The following is an 11,855-nucleotide window of genomic DNA, read 5'->3' as shown; positions in this document are numbered from 1 at the left end:
ATTCTCATGGCCAGACGGTACTTCCATCAAAAATTGATGTAATGGTAGTACAAGTTTGTCTTTTGCAAATTAGAACATCTAGGGTGGGATAGGATGATTGGTTTTCACTCTTAATCAAAATTAGTTTCGGTTTCGATGCCGAGAATGAAAAACTTCTTAATAACAAGCGTTGTACTCCTTAGTAAATTTACCTAACGCGAATCTGAATTAATCTAACCACTAAATTTTTGATATTGAATACCTAAAGCAGAAAAAGAAGTATAGGAGTATGTGGCAAATTTGGTTGCAAATAACTCAAATAGTGTTAGTAATCCAAACCTAGTAGTATTAATAGTTAAGACCTCTATTTGACGTTCCTATGATATAGCTATAGCTAGCAATGACAAACAATCACAACTACCTAAATGAGAATCGAGAATGCGACCAAGAAGATCAAAGGCCTCATGAAGTCGTGAGCATGTGATATTCTAGAAATGGAGATAAATCAAATCAAGACCTCATAGTATTATAGTAATAGGTCTTCATCTAAAGTATTAAGAGCGTAGGAAGCAAAATAACCACATATATGGTAGCCTCTCATAGATTTATGGTTCATCAATCAGTAAACCGTAATTTTACTTTGCACAACTTTGATGTGTCTCTAACTTAAAAACAAATCAGGATTTAGAGTTAGTGAGTCAGAATGAGTGTGATCTTTAGATGGTTCAAGTCAAAAGCAATGGATTAAGTTGAATTAGCACTTTCTCAAAGACAACTTCAGAGATTTGAAATTGATTCATAAAAAAGTTGTGCATATTGGCATTACATTCTTGATCATTGTGAAGCCAACTAATTGACAAATTCCTTCTTAAATGCCCATCATATGCTTCACCAGATAATTTTTAATTTTTATTACCCAAAAATAAAACATAGAAATGAAAAACACCACCCCTTAATTTGCATTAGCAACTTGTCTTTTGGCCAAATATACCTTGAGTATCTCAACAAGTTCCTCTGGCTTCAAAATGACATCCTTAACAGCTTTGTCTTCCAAGAACCTATCAGCCCAATTAACCAAACCAGGGGTCTTTGTTACATCAAAAATATCTACTCCAAACATAATTTTTATTGCCTTTATATAACCCAAAATGCATCCCAAAGCAATGTCTACGTAACCAATATTGTATCCACCAAAAAAAGATTTCCCTTTGCTACACTTAACAAATGCCTCTTCTAAAGGTAGAAGTGCTTCTATTAGTTTCTCTTGTACTTCTGATTTTGCTTCCCTCCTTGTGCTTTCCCAAGCTCTGACATCAAAGGTAACCACTGCAATTTTATTCAATTACTTTTATTAGCTTGAAGGAAGTAATCTATTTGTACACAAAGACTTGGGGTTAATTTCACGTCACTAAACTTTATTCACCTTAACAACAACGTCACAAATTTTTTTTCTCCGGTCATATTAAAGTAACAGAATTTACCCATTGAACCAGTAAAGTAATTCTTTTTAATCATTAAACTGAACTATGAGTGATTAAGTGAATTGCTCGAAAAATACAAATGACCGGAAGGTCAAATTTTCGGCTCAGAAAATACGTTTAACAGAAAATAAACAAATCTACCCTGTGAGAATTTTGACTACCCATATTTTATATTATAAAAGAAAATTAGAAAAACATTTAAATGAAACAAAGGAGAAAAAGAAAAAAACGATTACTCAATGTCTGAAATTTAACCTTCCGATCATTTATATTTTCCGAGCAGTTCCCATATTTCGATTTCTTTAAATATGACAAAATAGTTTCTTGTCTTTATTAGTGTATTAGGTTAAGTTCAAATGCTTTAATGTGACCAAAAATGATTTAACCTTCTGGTCATTTATATTTTGTGAGCAATTCTTACCTAGTTCGATTACTTTAACTGTGACAAGAATATACTTTATTGCTATAACAGGTTTAGTGCAGGTACTTTAAAGTGGCCAAAAATAGCGAATGAAGTTCAGTGATCATACATGAAATTAACCAGAAAGCTTTGTGTTGAAACCAATACCTTGTCATCTATGTAGGTAGCCCAAAACCTGGCGATGGCACGGTCATGGGGATCAGAAGGAAGAATGGAGGGCCCATTAGTCCATGTCTCATCGATATATTGGACAATGATTAAGGACTCACAAATAGGATTGTCACCATGGAAAAGGACTGGGATTTTCTTATGAACAGGGTTTGATTTAAGGAGAAGCTCACTTTTATTGGACATGTCTTCTTGAAAAAGTTCATAGTCCACAGACTTAACATTGAGGGCAATTAAAACTCGATTTACAAAGGAACTTGGATGTGAACCTAGAACCTTAACAGTACTTGTTTCCATGACTAAATTATTCTTGATAATTTGCTTGGTGGAAGCAAAATGTTAATGAAACACAATGTTAATCAAAAACTTATCTGCTTTTGCATTTTAGTGATTCACGCCAAGATTGGTATCATATCACTAAGCTAAATAATTGTTTAACTTGGAATATACTAATAACTTAGGTGGTATCACTAATGCTGGATACTTGTTTAACTTGGCATATACTAACAAGTTTTTAGCAAGCATAGAAAAATAAGATGACTTGGTTTTTGTTGTGAAACAAGAAAGCAATAGACTGGGACTGGTTTCAGATAATACTAAGATGACTCACATGGTCACACAGCATTGCCAGCCCATATGGCATATGGAATACAGGTATAGAAGCAAATTTAGTTAGATATATCTGGAGACAGATGGAGCTTATATTCAACTGAACTCAGTATTTTCGATACAACATATAGATGTATCTGTGAAAGATACAAAAATTTCAACAAATATTATATTTTGAACATAAATAATTGCGGTGTACAATAAATTACCAAGAATGAAGAATCATCCACATGATAAAAGACCTCAAGTAACTCAAGTGTTTCATGTTAAACAACTCAGAGAATAATCCCTCTTAATTATTTGCATCATATTGTGAGTGATGAATCATAATGCCATATGATTTCCAGCTTCCTTTGCTTTGGCTTGAAAATCTTGTGACACTCCACAAGTTTCTCAGGCTCTGGCGATACATATTTAGCAGCTTCATCCAACAAAAATCTCTCATCCCAGTTTAGCAGGCCTTGAGTCTTGACTTGAGTCTTGGCTTGAAACGGCAAAACGCCCGGGGCTCATGTGCGGAGCTTAGTTTTAAAAGTACGTCCTAAACATGCCTAATACCCAACTCTCGGGGCTCGCCTAAGAGTTCTTACGCAAACTATATGTTATATTCAGTGGCAAAGCTAGTAAGAGCCAGGGGGTTCATGCGAACCCCTTCGGCGAAAAATTACACTGTATATACAACGTGAAAATTATTTTTTTATGTATATATAGTAGGCTTCTTCGCTCGCTTTTTTTATATTTTTGAACCCCTTTGTGTGGTTATATTCCTTAATTAAAATCGTTGACCCTCATAATTCTTTAACAAATGAATGATACTTAATAGTTTTTCATCTATAGAAATAAGAGGATTGAGTGTAACTCAAATAACAAGTCGTAGTATTGCATATTTATTATTTGAGAACATTGTGAGGGTGAATATCACTATATATATATATATCATTGGTCTTTTGTCCAATATCAAAACTATCATATTTTATTATTTTATTATTTGAAAGTAATTTTATTTTTATTCACGAAGCAATTAGGTTTTAATTATAATACTGATAAAGTTTATTGATTATTTGCTTATAGGGAGATAAAATGAATAGTATGATAGTAATATTGTTTTAAGAAATTGTGATTTTTTTCATTGTTTAAAAGTTAAGAATATTTATTTCATAATAGCTCTTATTTATATTGTTTATAATTGTAAAATTATGTTATATATAATTACAAGTTGTAAGTGGCGTATAATGGATTGCTTTGATTAGTTTTTTGTAAGGATCAAACACATCTCTATATATATATTTCATTTATTTACAGTTTTCTTTTATTTTTATGTAATTTTACCTATTTAAAAATATTTATTATAATTATATTATTTTATGAAATACTAAAAATTAAATATCCATGGGGCTTACGCCCCATAAATAGGCATATGTAAAACACCCCGTCTTACGTCCCCGCCTTTTAAAACACTGATTGAAACCATAAATAAGTATTTTTTTTATCACGAGATTTCATCATAAATTGACTAGTTTTACGCTGGCTATCGCCCTAAACTTAAAAAATCTTTAGAAGCAGTTCAACTTAAAAAGAATTCTTACAGACTAACAAGACAGAAAGATCTTGGAAAACAAGTGGCAAGTGTTGAACAATTCGACATTTTCATCAATGTAGATTGCTCAAAATGTGGCAATAGCGCTATTGTTATGATCAGAAGTAAACATGGAGGAGCTGTCTTTCCAGAACTCATATATGTATTGGATGATGACAAGTGACTCACAAATAGGCCTATGGTCATGAATGAGAACTGGAATCTTGTTATGAATCGGATTAGAGTTTTGAATGAGCTCACTTTTGTCAATTTTTTTTTTTTAATTTTTTTTTTTTTTTTTTTTTTTATGAGTTGATGCCATGAAATTTGATTAACCATGTACCTGGCAGCTTCACATCACTTGCTGTGATGGCTTGACTACCAGAACTAGAACCTTGATATCGGAAAAGGATGAATTTGATACAAGAGGTTCTAGAGTGGACTGTACTAGTATTTATTTATAGCCTGATTTAGTTGATCTGCAATTGATTTACCTGTCATGGTGATAATTTAAGTATAAGCTACTTGCAAATTGTAGAAGATGAGCCATTTTTACATATTTTAGAACTGCAACTATTGTAGAAGTGTAATCTTACCATTTGTATAGCCATTTTCTTAATAGATTTTATAACTGAAACTGGGGCTGAAAAGGATTATGTCATTATGATTTCATCTTTAGATTCATATCTTTCTAGCAATCTTACCATTTTTATAAGAACTCCTTTATCTGCAACTATTGTAAGTGGTGGTTAAACAAAAACTATATTTCTACTATGTCATTGAAGTCTTAAATCTTCCAATATTTTTTTCTACAAAAACCTCTAAAAACATTTGACATTGTTAAACCTCAGTCTACTTGCAGAATAACATTCATTAACACATTAAATTAAATCTTCAGTCAACCATAGCTCATCTTGAAAGTGCTAGAGTGCGGAGCTTATTCCCATCATTGAACTCGGGTCGTGGGACTGAACCTAAATTATAGTCAAACATCTAGGTAATCTATATGTATTACAACTTTGGTTGAATAATACTGATTGTTATACCTGTTCTTTCCATTGATGTTGATTTCTTCCCTTCGAACATTGGTATAAAACTCATCACCATGTGAACTGTAATACTTGACATTGTTGTTTCTTGTACTAAAACAGAAATAAGCATGCATTTCCATTCTTTGCCTTCTAATCTACTCAAAACTGGCAAACCTAAATATATCGTCGAAGCAGAGTTCCTCACTGAAGCTATTAGATAGTGGACAGACCAGATTGTATTTCCCTTTGTAGTGGAAGAGTTTAGTGTAATTTTAGTTCTTAAATCATAAAAGCTATATGCAGCATATATGTATAATGCAGATCAACATCTTGGAATTCAAAATAATATTCATTTGTTTAGTTCATTAATAAGAACAAACTTCTTTTATTCTCACTTCTTTTGAACAAGATGTCGGAACAAACACTTCCTGCCTATGGAAGGGGCTTGAGACACACTTTCCTTAATAAAAACAGGCAAATAAAGAGCAATATTATTTATTGTATAAGCTCTCCTTATACTTCCGATAAACTTCGACAAGTTTTTCAGGCTGTGGAATGATATCCTTTACAACTTCGTTCGAGCAAAATCTCTCATCCCATTTTGCTAAGTTAGGTATCTTGGTTTCATCTAGTATCTTCACTTCATCCATTGTCTCTTGCGCCTTCACCCATCCAAGTAAACTCCCTAGAACAATGTCAAGGTAACCGATGCTATCTCCACCAAAGAAAGATTTACCTTTGCTGATCTTGATAAAAGCTTCCTCCAGCAGCAAATCTCCTTCATATATTTTGTCCAACACTGCTTCCTTTGCTTCTTTTCCTTGCGCATTCCTAAGCTCCATCACCAACGGAAACCACTGCAACCATTTTTCTTCGGATTTAGTGGACACTTCAAGAAGAAATTTTGATGAACTTAACTACTAGTCCAAGCGGCTTTTCAAGTTTGGTGATGTTCAGTTACTTTAATCTGACAAAAAAATAGTTCTATGACTTTAGTATAATAAGGTCAGGTGACCATACATGAAATTAATCGTAGATTTTAAGTATTAGTCAAACAACATGTCAAGCTTACTTAAACACTTTAAAGAAAAAACATGATTTAGCTCCTCACTCTCTTAAATGGACGTGAAATACACTTGACTCGCCATGTCAACATAGGGTGCCCACTAGACACATTTATGCCAAGAAGATGTGTCTATCTGATTACCTGGAAAGTTAAGGTATTTATCTGATCATTGGTGGCTAGTTTAAGTGGCTATCTATGTGTTTCGCCTACAAAATTCAGTTGTTTCCAATTATAGGACATGTGATTTGTATGAAATAAGTCTTACCTTTTGATCTATATAGGCTGCCCAAAACCGGGATATGGCACGATCATAAGGATCAGAAGAAAGAATGGAGGGACCATTAGTCCAAACTTCATCGATGTACTGAAGGATGACCAGTGACTCGCAAATAGGCTTTTCATCATGGAACAGGACTGGGATTTTCTTGTAAACAGGGTTGGATTTGAGGAGCAACTCACTTTTGTTTAACAAGTTTTCTTGTATAAACTCAGACTCAATAGATTTTATTTTGAGGGCTATTTCAACCCGGTTCACGAAAGGGCTTGCCCATATTCCTAGAAGCTTGACATTACCTGCTGCCATGACTAGCTTTCTCAACAACTAATATCAAGGGAATAACTAATGAGCTGAGTACAACACTCTTATTAAGAATATCAATTGATGCTTCTTGCACATAAATACTATCTTGTAAAATATGCCGGTTTGTCCTTGGTACCAAATAAACAATGTAGGTGGGAACAACATGTACGATGATTATTATTGATGTCAAATACCAGGAAAAGTTTTGTCATCTTCTTCTTTGTATAGGGATCTTCTTTTCATAAACTCAAAAATCTATTATAGTCGCCTTCTATATTGCTCCTGTCTTACGATTCCTCAGCCTTCGTGTGATACTCCCTCCGTCCGTATTACTCGTCCACTTTTCCCTTTACACGCTTTTTAATAACTCATAAATAGAAATATATTTTTACTACATTAATCTTATGTATCTGCAATTAATTACAGTCTAATCAATATTGATTACTTTTAAAAGCAATTAATGTTAAGGGCAAAGTGGAAAAACTTAATTAAGTAGGAAAAACTTAATTAATTCTATCTTAATTTTGTAAATGGACGAATATTTTGGAACGGATATTTATGATAATGTAGACAACTAATATGGGACGGATGGAGTATTATGTGTAAAAGTAGTTTGTAATACGTGGGGAGCCCCACATCGATGGCCACTGGCCATTGTATAGGCTATATAAAGCTAAACCCATTTAGTCTAATAAAATGAACAATGACATATTTGTAAGATATGTGCATTTATATATATTTAACTAGAAAACTGGTCCGTGCGAATGATCTTGATCTTGCAACTGATCCTTTTTCAATATTTGAAGAGTATTCTAACTAAAAATTAATACTGAAAATAATCAAAGGCATTTTCTAGTGAAAATTAGAAATGTTGAGATAATTCAACATAAAATTAAAATATTTAGCAGAGTCACATAGTCAAGCACCTTCAATCAATGATATAAAATATTAGTCTTTAGTTTCTTAATCTTCTATACTTTCTTTGATTGTAACATTTGTCCTTGTTATATATTTTTGTGATTATTTTTTGTCTCTTGTACTTCAATTATTGTATTAGTTTGCTGCAGTTACTGTTACTTTTCTTCATATGCTTATCTATAGTATTTTGCCATGGCTTCTTCGCTTTCGTTGATTCTCGAGTACTTTCTTTGTCATTCTTTCTCTTGAGCCGAAGGTCTTTCAATAATGCTCTTTCTACCTCTCAAGGTAGGGATAAGGTCTGCGTACACTCTACTCTCCCCAGATCCACTTGTGGAATTACACTGAGTATGTTGTTATTGTTGTATATGTATATGATTATAAAAAGGAAAGCTAATCTAGATCAAAGCATTACTTTGTAGCTTTACAATGGTGGAGTACTCGAGTTGCTTATACGTAAGGATCGTCTTGCCCAACTAATTCATAATAAACAACCATCTCACTTTATTATTCACAACAAACTTTGTCATTAGGAAGATAGTGTCAAGTTTTCTTTTCAAAATTATAGCAATGTCTATTTTTGCATTGAGACACATGAAATCTGAAGCTTACTAAACAAACATATTCAACGGAAGCTTAAAATACGCTTTGTGTAGAATAAATAATACCTTTACATAGCTTCTTCACTATTTTCTTTAATATCTTCTTGTTTAGTAGAGAAAATAAATATGAAAAAAACACCCGTCAAATCCTCAGTTTTTATCCTCTGATTTCTTCTGTGAAATTCTCATGCTTCTGCAAAATCAAGAATTTTAAAAAGGGATGCTTTCTCTTCTTAATTAGTTCCTAGCATCAATTCCTATATTAAAAAAACTGAAGAGAAAAATAATAATGGAGGGAGATCATACATGCACATCATAGGATATTGAAAATACTCAGAATCATACCCAAAAAGGAAAGATCGGTTAAAAATCGAAACATTAATAATTAGCATAATAAAGAGCAAAAAAATTAAACTCTTTATGTCCTTCGTTTTCACAATTTGACTGCTGGATACTTTCTCAAAGTCTTTTTAATGATTTCTCAAATGGTCATAACCTCCCTTGATATTATTATGGCAAAAACTCATAGAATCAGTTTACGTTGATAATTTTTGGCCCCTTCCATTTGATTTTTAAATGGTCGTATCATCCACGCTTCCTTGCTATTGCGCTTTCATCCATGTTTCCTTGCTATTGCGCTTTCATCCATGCTTCCTTGCTATTGCGCTTCTTTCTTGCTGAGAAAGTAAATTCTATATACATCCTAACTCTTACTTATACTTTCTTTTTCTTAGTTTGTCGTTTCTTTTATTCTTGGCCCTGACATGATTAATGTCATTTAAATTTTAGAGTTCTCTGTTATTCCGATATATCAATTTTGTGTTGAAGACTTAACTAAAAGTCTAGATCAATATATAGATGTTACCGCTTCCCTCTCCAATTTGGTTATGAATAATTAAATAAAATTCTTTGGATCAATATATAGATGTTACATCTCTAATTTGACAAATTAAAATCAATTTTATCAATTTGTAATTAAACAAACCATTCATCTCTCATTATATGTGTGCTTCAACAAAGTGAAAACACATTATTGCCGGTGCAGAGAACCTTTTCACCAAAGACAAATAAGATCGATGAATCTGGAATTAACACAAGGATACTCTCCTTGACTTTTAAAGCAAGAATATCATTTAGTTTTTCAATATTATCTCTTAGTTTTTTCAAGAAATCTTTTCAATTTATGTATCTAGTGAATTGTGATACATATATCTAGTTAGCCGTTGGCAAGACTTTTGAATTGTTTTTTTGAGCATCGAGGCTATATTGGGATCTCTCTAAGAAAAATATAATCTTCATTATATGTGTGCTCACATCTTATTGATCAATAAAAGGGATAACTGAGGAAAATTATAACATATTTCTTAGCAGCAGTTCATGCAAAGTAATGAGCATAATTTCAGTGGTATCAAACTTAATGCCGTATATGCTTATTTGGAAGGAGCAATAGTTAAAACAGGCCTTTCAGTAAGTACCTTTGTAGATTTTCGATTGTTTTTTTTTTTTTCCATAAAGGATTTGATATGAATGTGTCCTCCACGTGTGGGAACATTGTTTCAATTCCAACGGCATCCAAGGAATCTCAACAATTGATGGGAAAGACTCCGCAATGTCCCTGACTACAACAGTCCTGTTCAGTGAGTCTCTCCGGTGCCCTTTCTAATGCCTCTCTCTGGTGCCGTTTCCAATGCTATTCCGCCTTTACTACAACATGGATGATGCCGCTCCTGATGCAAACATGGACGCTGTTCAGCACCGTCTCATGATTGAAGACTAATATATTATGGTGTTTGACAACTTCTTGTTTAAGTGTTGGGATCATCTTGAGAAGGGAACTCACAAATGGAAGAAGTCTTTTGAATATTGGAAGTAATGGGCAGTGGAAATGGATGGCGATGAAAGTAATGACATTGAATGGTGAAAATAACGTGGGTATAGGAATGGGTGGGATTAACTCAATATAACTAACTAAGAGAGGCAACGTTTAAAAGTTTGGACACAACTATTCTAAAGGATACATCATTTAACTTTTTTTTTACTAATTAGTTGATACATTAAATTAAAATATAGAATAAAGGCAACGTTTAAAAATCTGGATACAAGTCATACGACTACTCCAAACGGATACATCATTTAATTTTTTTTGTTTACTAATTAATTGATACATTAAAATATAGAATAAAGGCAAAAAAATTGGGAATAAAGCTAAATAGAGTTTCTGGCCTAGCAGAGTGTCACATCACCGGGCCTTTGTCCTGCAATTATATATATACAAGATTATATATCTAAATGACTTGGACTTGGACGGATCTTTAAATAAAGGTCTTATTTTCGTATTTATTTTGAACAGTTTTTTTGTTTATTTAAAATTTGAATTTAATATTTAAATTTTAAATAAAACAAAACATTGCGTCTGTTCAGAAAAGGAGCGTTTCTTCATAAAAGGAGCGTTTCTTCAGAAACAGTCTCCTTTGAAACTTCTATAAGTACGTACTCATCCCTGAAGAAGCAACAGAATTTGCATATATGATTTCAAGCTTTGTTCTATTCTGATAGAGATTTGCTTGTAATCCCAAAGAATAAACAGACAATAACTCTTGAAAAATAGTGATCTTTCACACCTCAAAGCCTTAATTTCTCTGTTATTCTTCTCTTCTTTCTAACATTATGCAAGATAGGAAACCACTAAATCACCGAGAGAGAGAGAGAGAATAAAAAGAATCAAGTGCAGCAATCAAAGTTGAGACAATTTACTTGGAAGAATAAACTTATGGTGACAAAAAAGTCTCCTAATTAGAAATGGTGACAAGTTTGACCAGCCAAGGTCAAACTTGTATTAAAAATGTGATTTACTTAAGTTGGGACTGAATTATAATTTTTAAAACTTATAATCTTTTACAAAATACACAAAAGCCCATACACATTATACAAAAACTTCTTCTAACCCACACACATTATACAAAAACTTCTTCCAACCCACTTCCCCCCGCGATCCCAACTACTTCTTCATTTTATTTCAAAAAAAAAAAACAATTCCCAGTTCCTCAGTTCCTCTCTCTCCATTGCTGCTGCAAAAAATCGGCGACCACCATTGTTGCTGCTCATTCCTCTCTCTCCATTCTTTTCGTCGTCGCTCATTTCTCTCTCTCTCTCCATTACTGTTGCTTCTCTATTCATTCTAAGGTAAACTTTTTTTTTTTTTCCACTTGGTTCAAAAGTTAGGGTTTTGAAATCAGAGTGTGAAAATGATGATTTTGGTTAGAGAAGATGAAGAAGAGCATGGGTTTGTCTTGAATGTTGTTTGTTTTGTTGTAGTTTCGTGTATTTGTTGCACTTGTTGGGGTTTGTGAGTTTGTAAATAGTTGTTGTGGTTGTGAAATTATGATTTTTGGTGTTGTTTTGTTCTTCTTCTCCTTGTTGTTTC

At 32.9% G+C, this 11,855-nt stretch overlaps 2 protein-coding genes across 2 annotated transcripts; both read right to left on the bottom strand.

The window, feature by feature from the left end:
• Window positions 1–930: 930 nt before the first annotated feature.
• On the bottom strand, window positions 931–2,800 carry LOC132066000 (glutathione S-transferase U17-like). The gene is made up of 2 exons (XM_059459408.1): window positions 1,980–2,800; window positions 931–1,305 (listed from the first exon to the last, which is right to left on the bottom strand). The coding sequence occupies exons 1-2, from the start codon at window positions 2,344–2,346 to the stop codon at window positions 932–934; spliced, it is 741 nt and encodes a 246-aa protein (XP_059315391.1). The 5' UTR covers window positions 2,347–2,800; the 3' UTR covers window position 931.
• A 2,727-nt stretch (window positions 2,801–5,527) lies between these two features.
• LOC132067174 (glutathione S-transferase U17-like) lies at window positions 5,528–6,914 on the bottom strand. Its single transcript, XM_059460323.1, has 2 exons — window positions 6,597–6,914; window positions 5,528–6,122 (listed from the first exon to the last, which is right to left on the bottom strand). Exons 1-2 carry the CDS (start codon window positions 6,912–6,914, stop codon window positions 5,757–5,759), a joined length of 684 nt encoding a protein of 227 aa, XP_059316306.1. The 3' UTR covers window positions 5,528–5,756.
• Window positions 6,915–11,855: the final 4,941 nt, after the last annotated feature.

Source organism: Lycium ferocissimum, chromosome 8 (genome assembly GCF_029784015.1).
Source record: "Lycium ferocissimum isolate CSIRO_LF1 chromosome 8, AGI_CSIRO_Lferr_CH_V1, whole genome shotgun sequence".
Classification (NCBI taxonomy): Eukaryota; Viridiplantae; Streptophyta; class Magnoliopsida; order Solanales; family Solanaceae; genus Lycium; species Lycium ferocissimum.
Note: the sequence above shows the minus strand (reverse complement) of the source record. Positions and strands in the feature narration are given on the sequence as shown.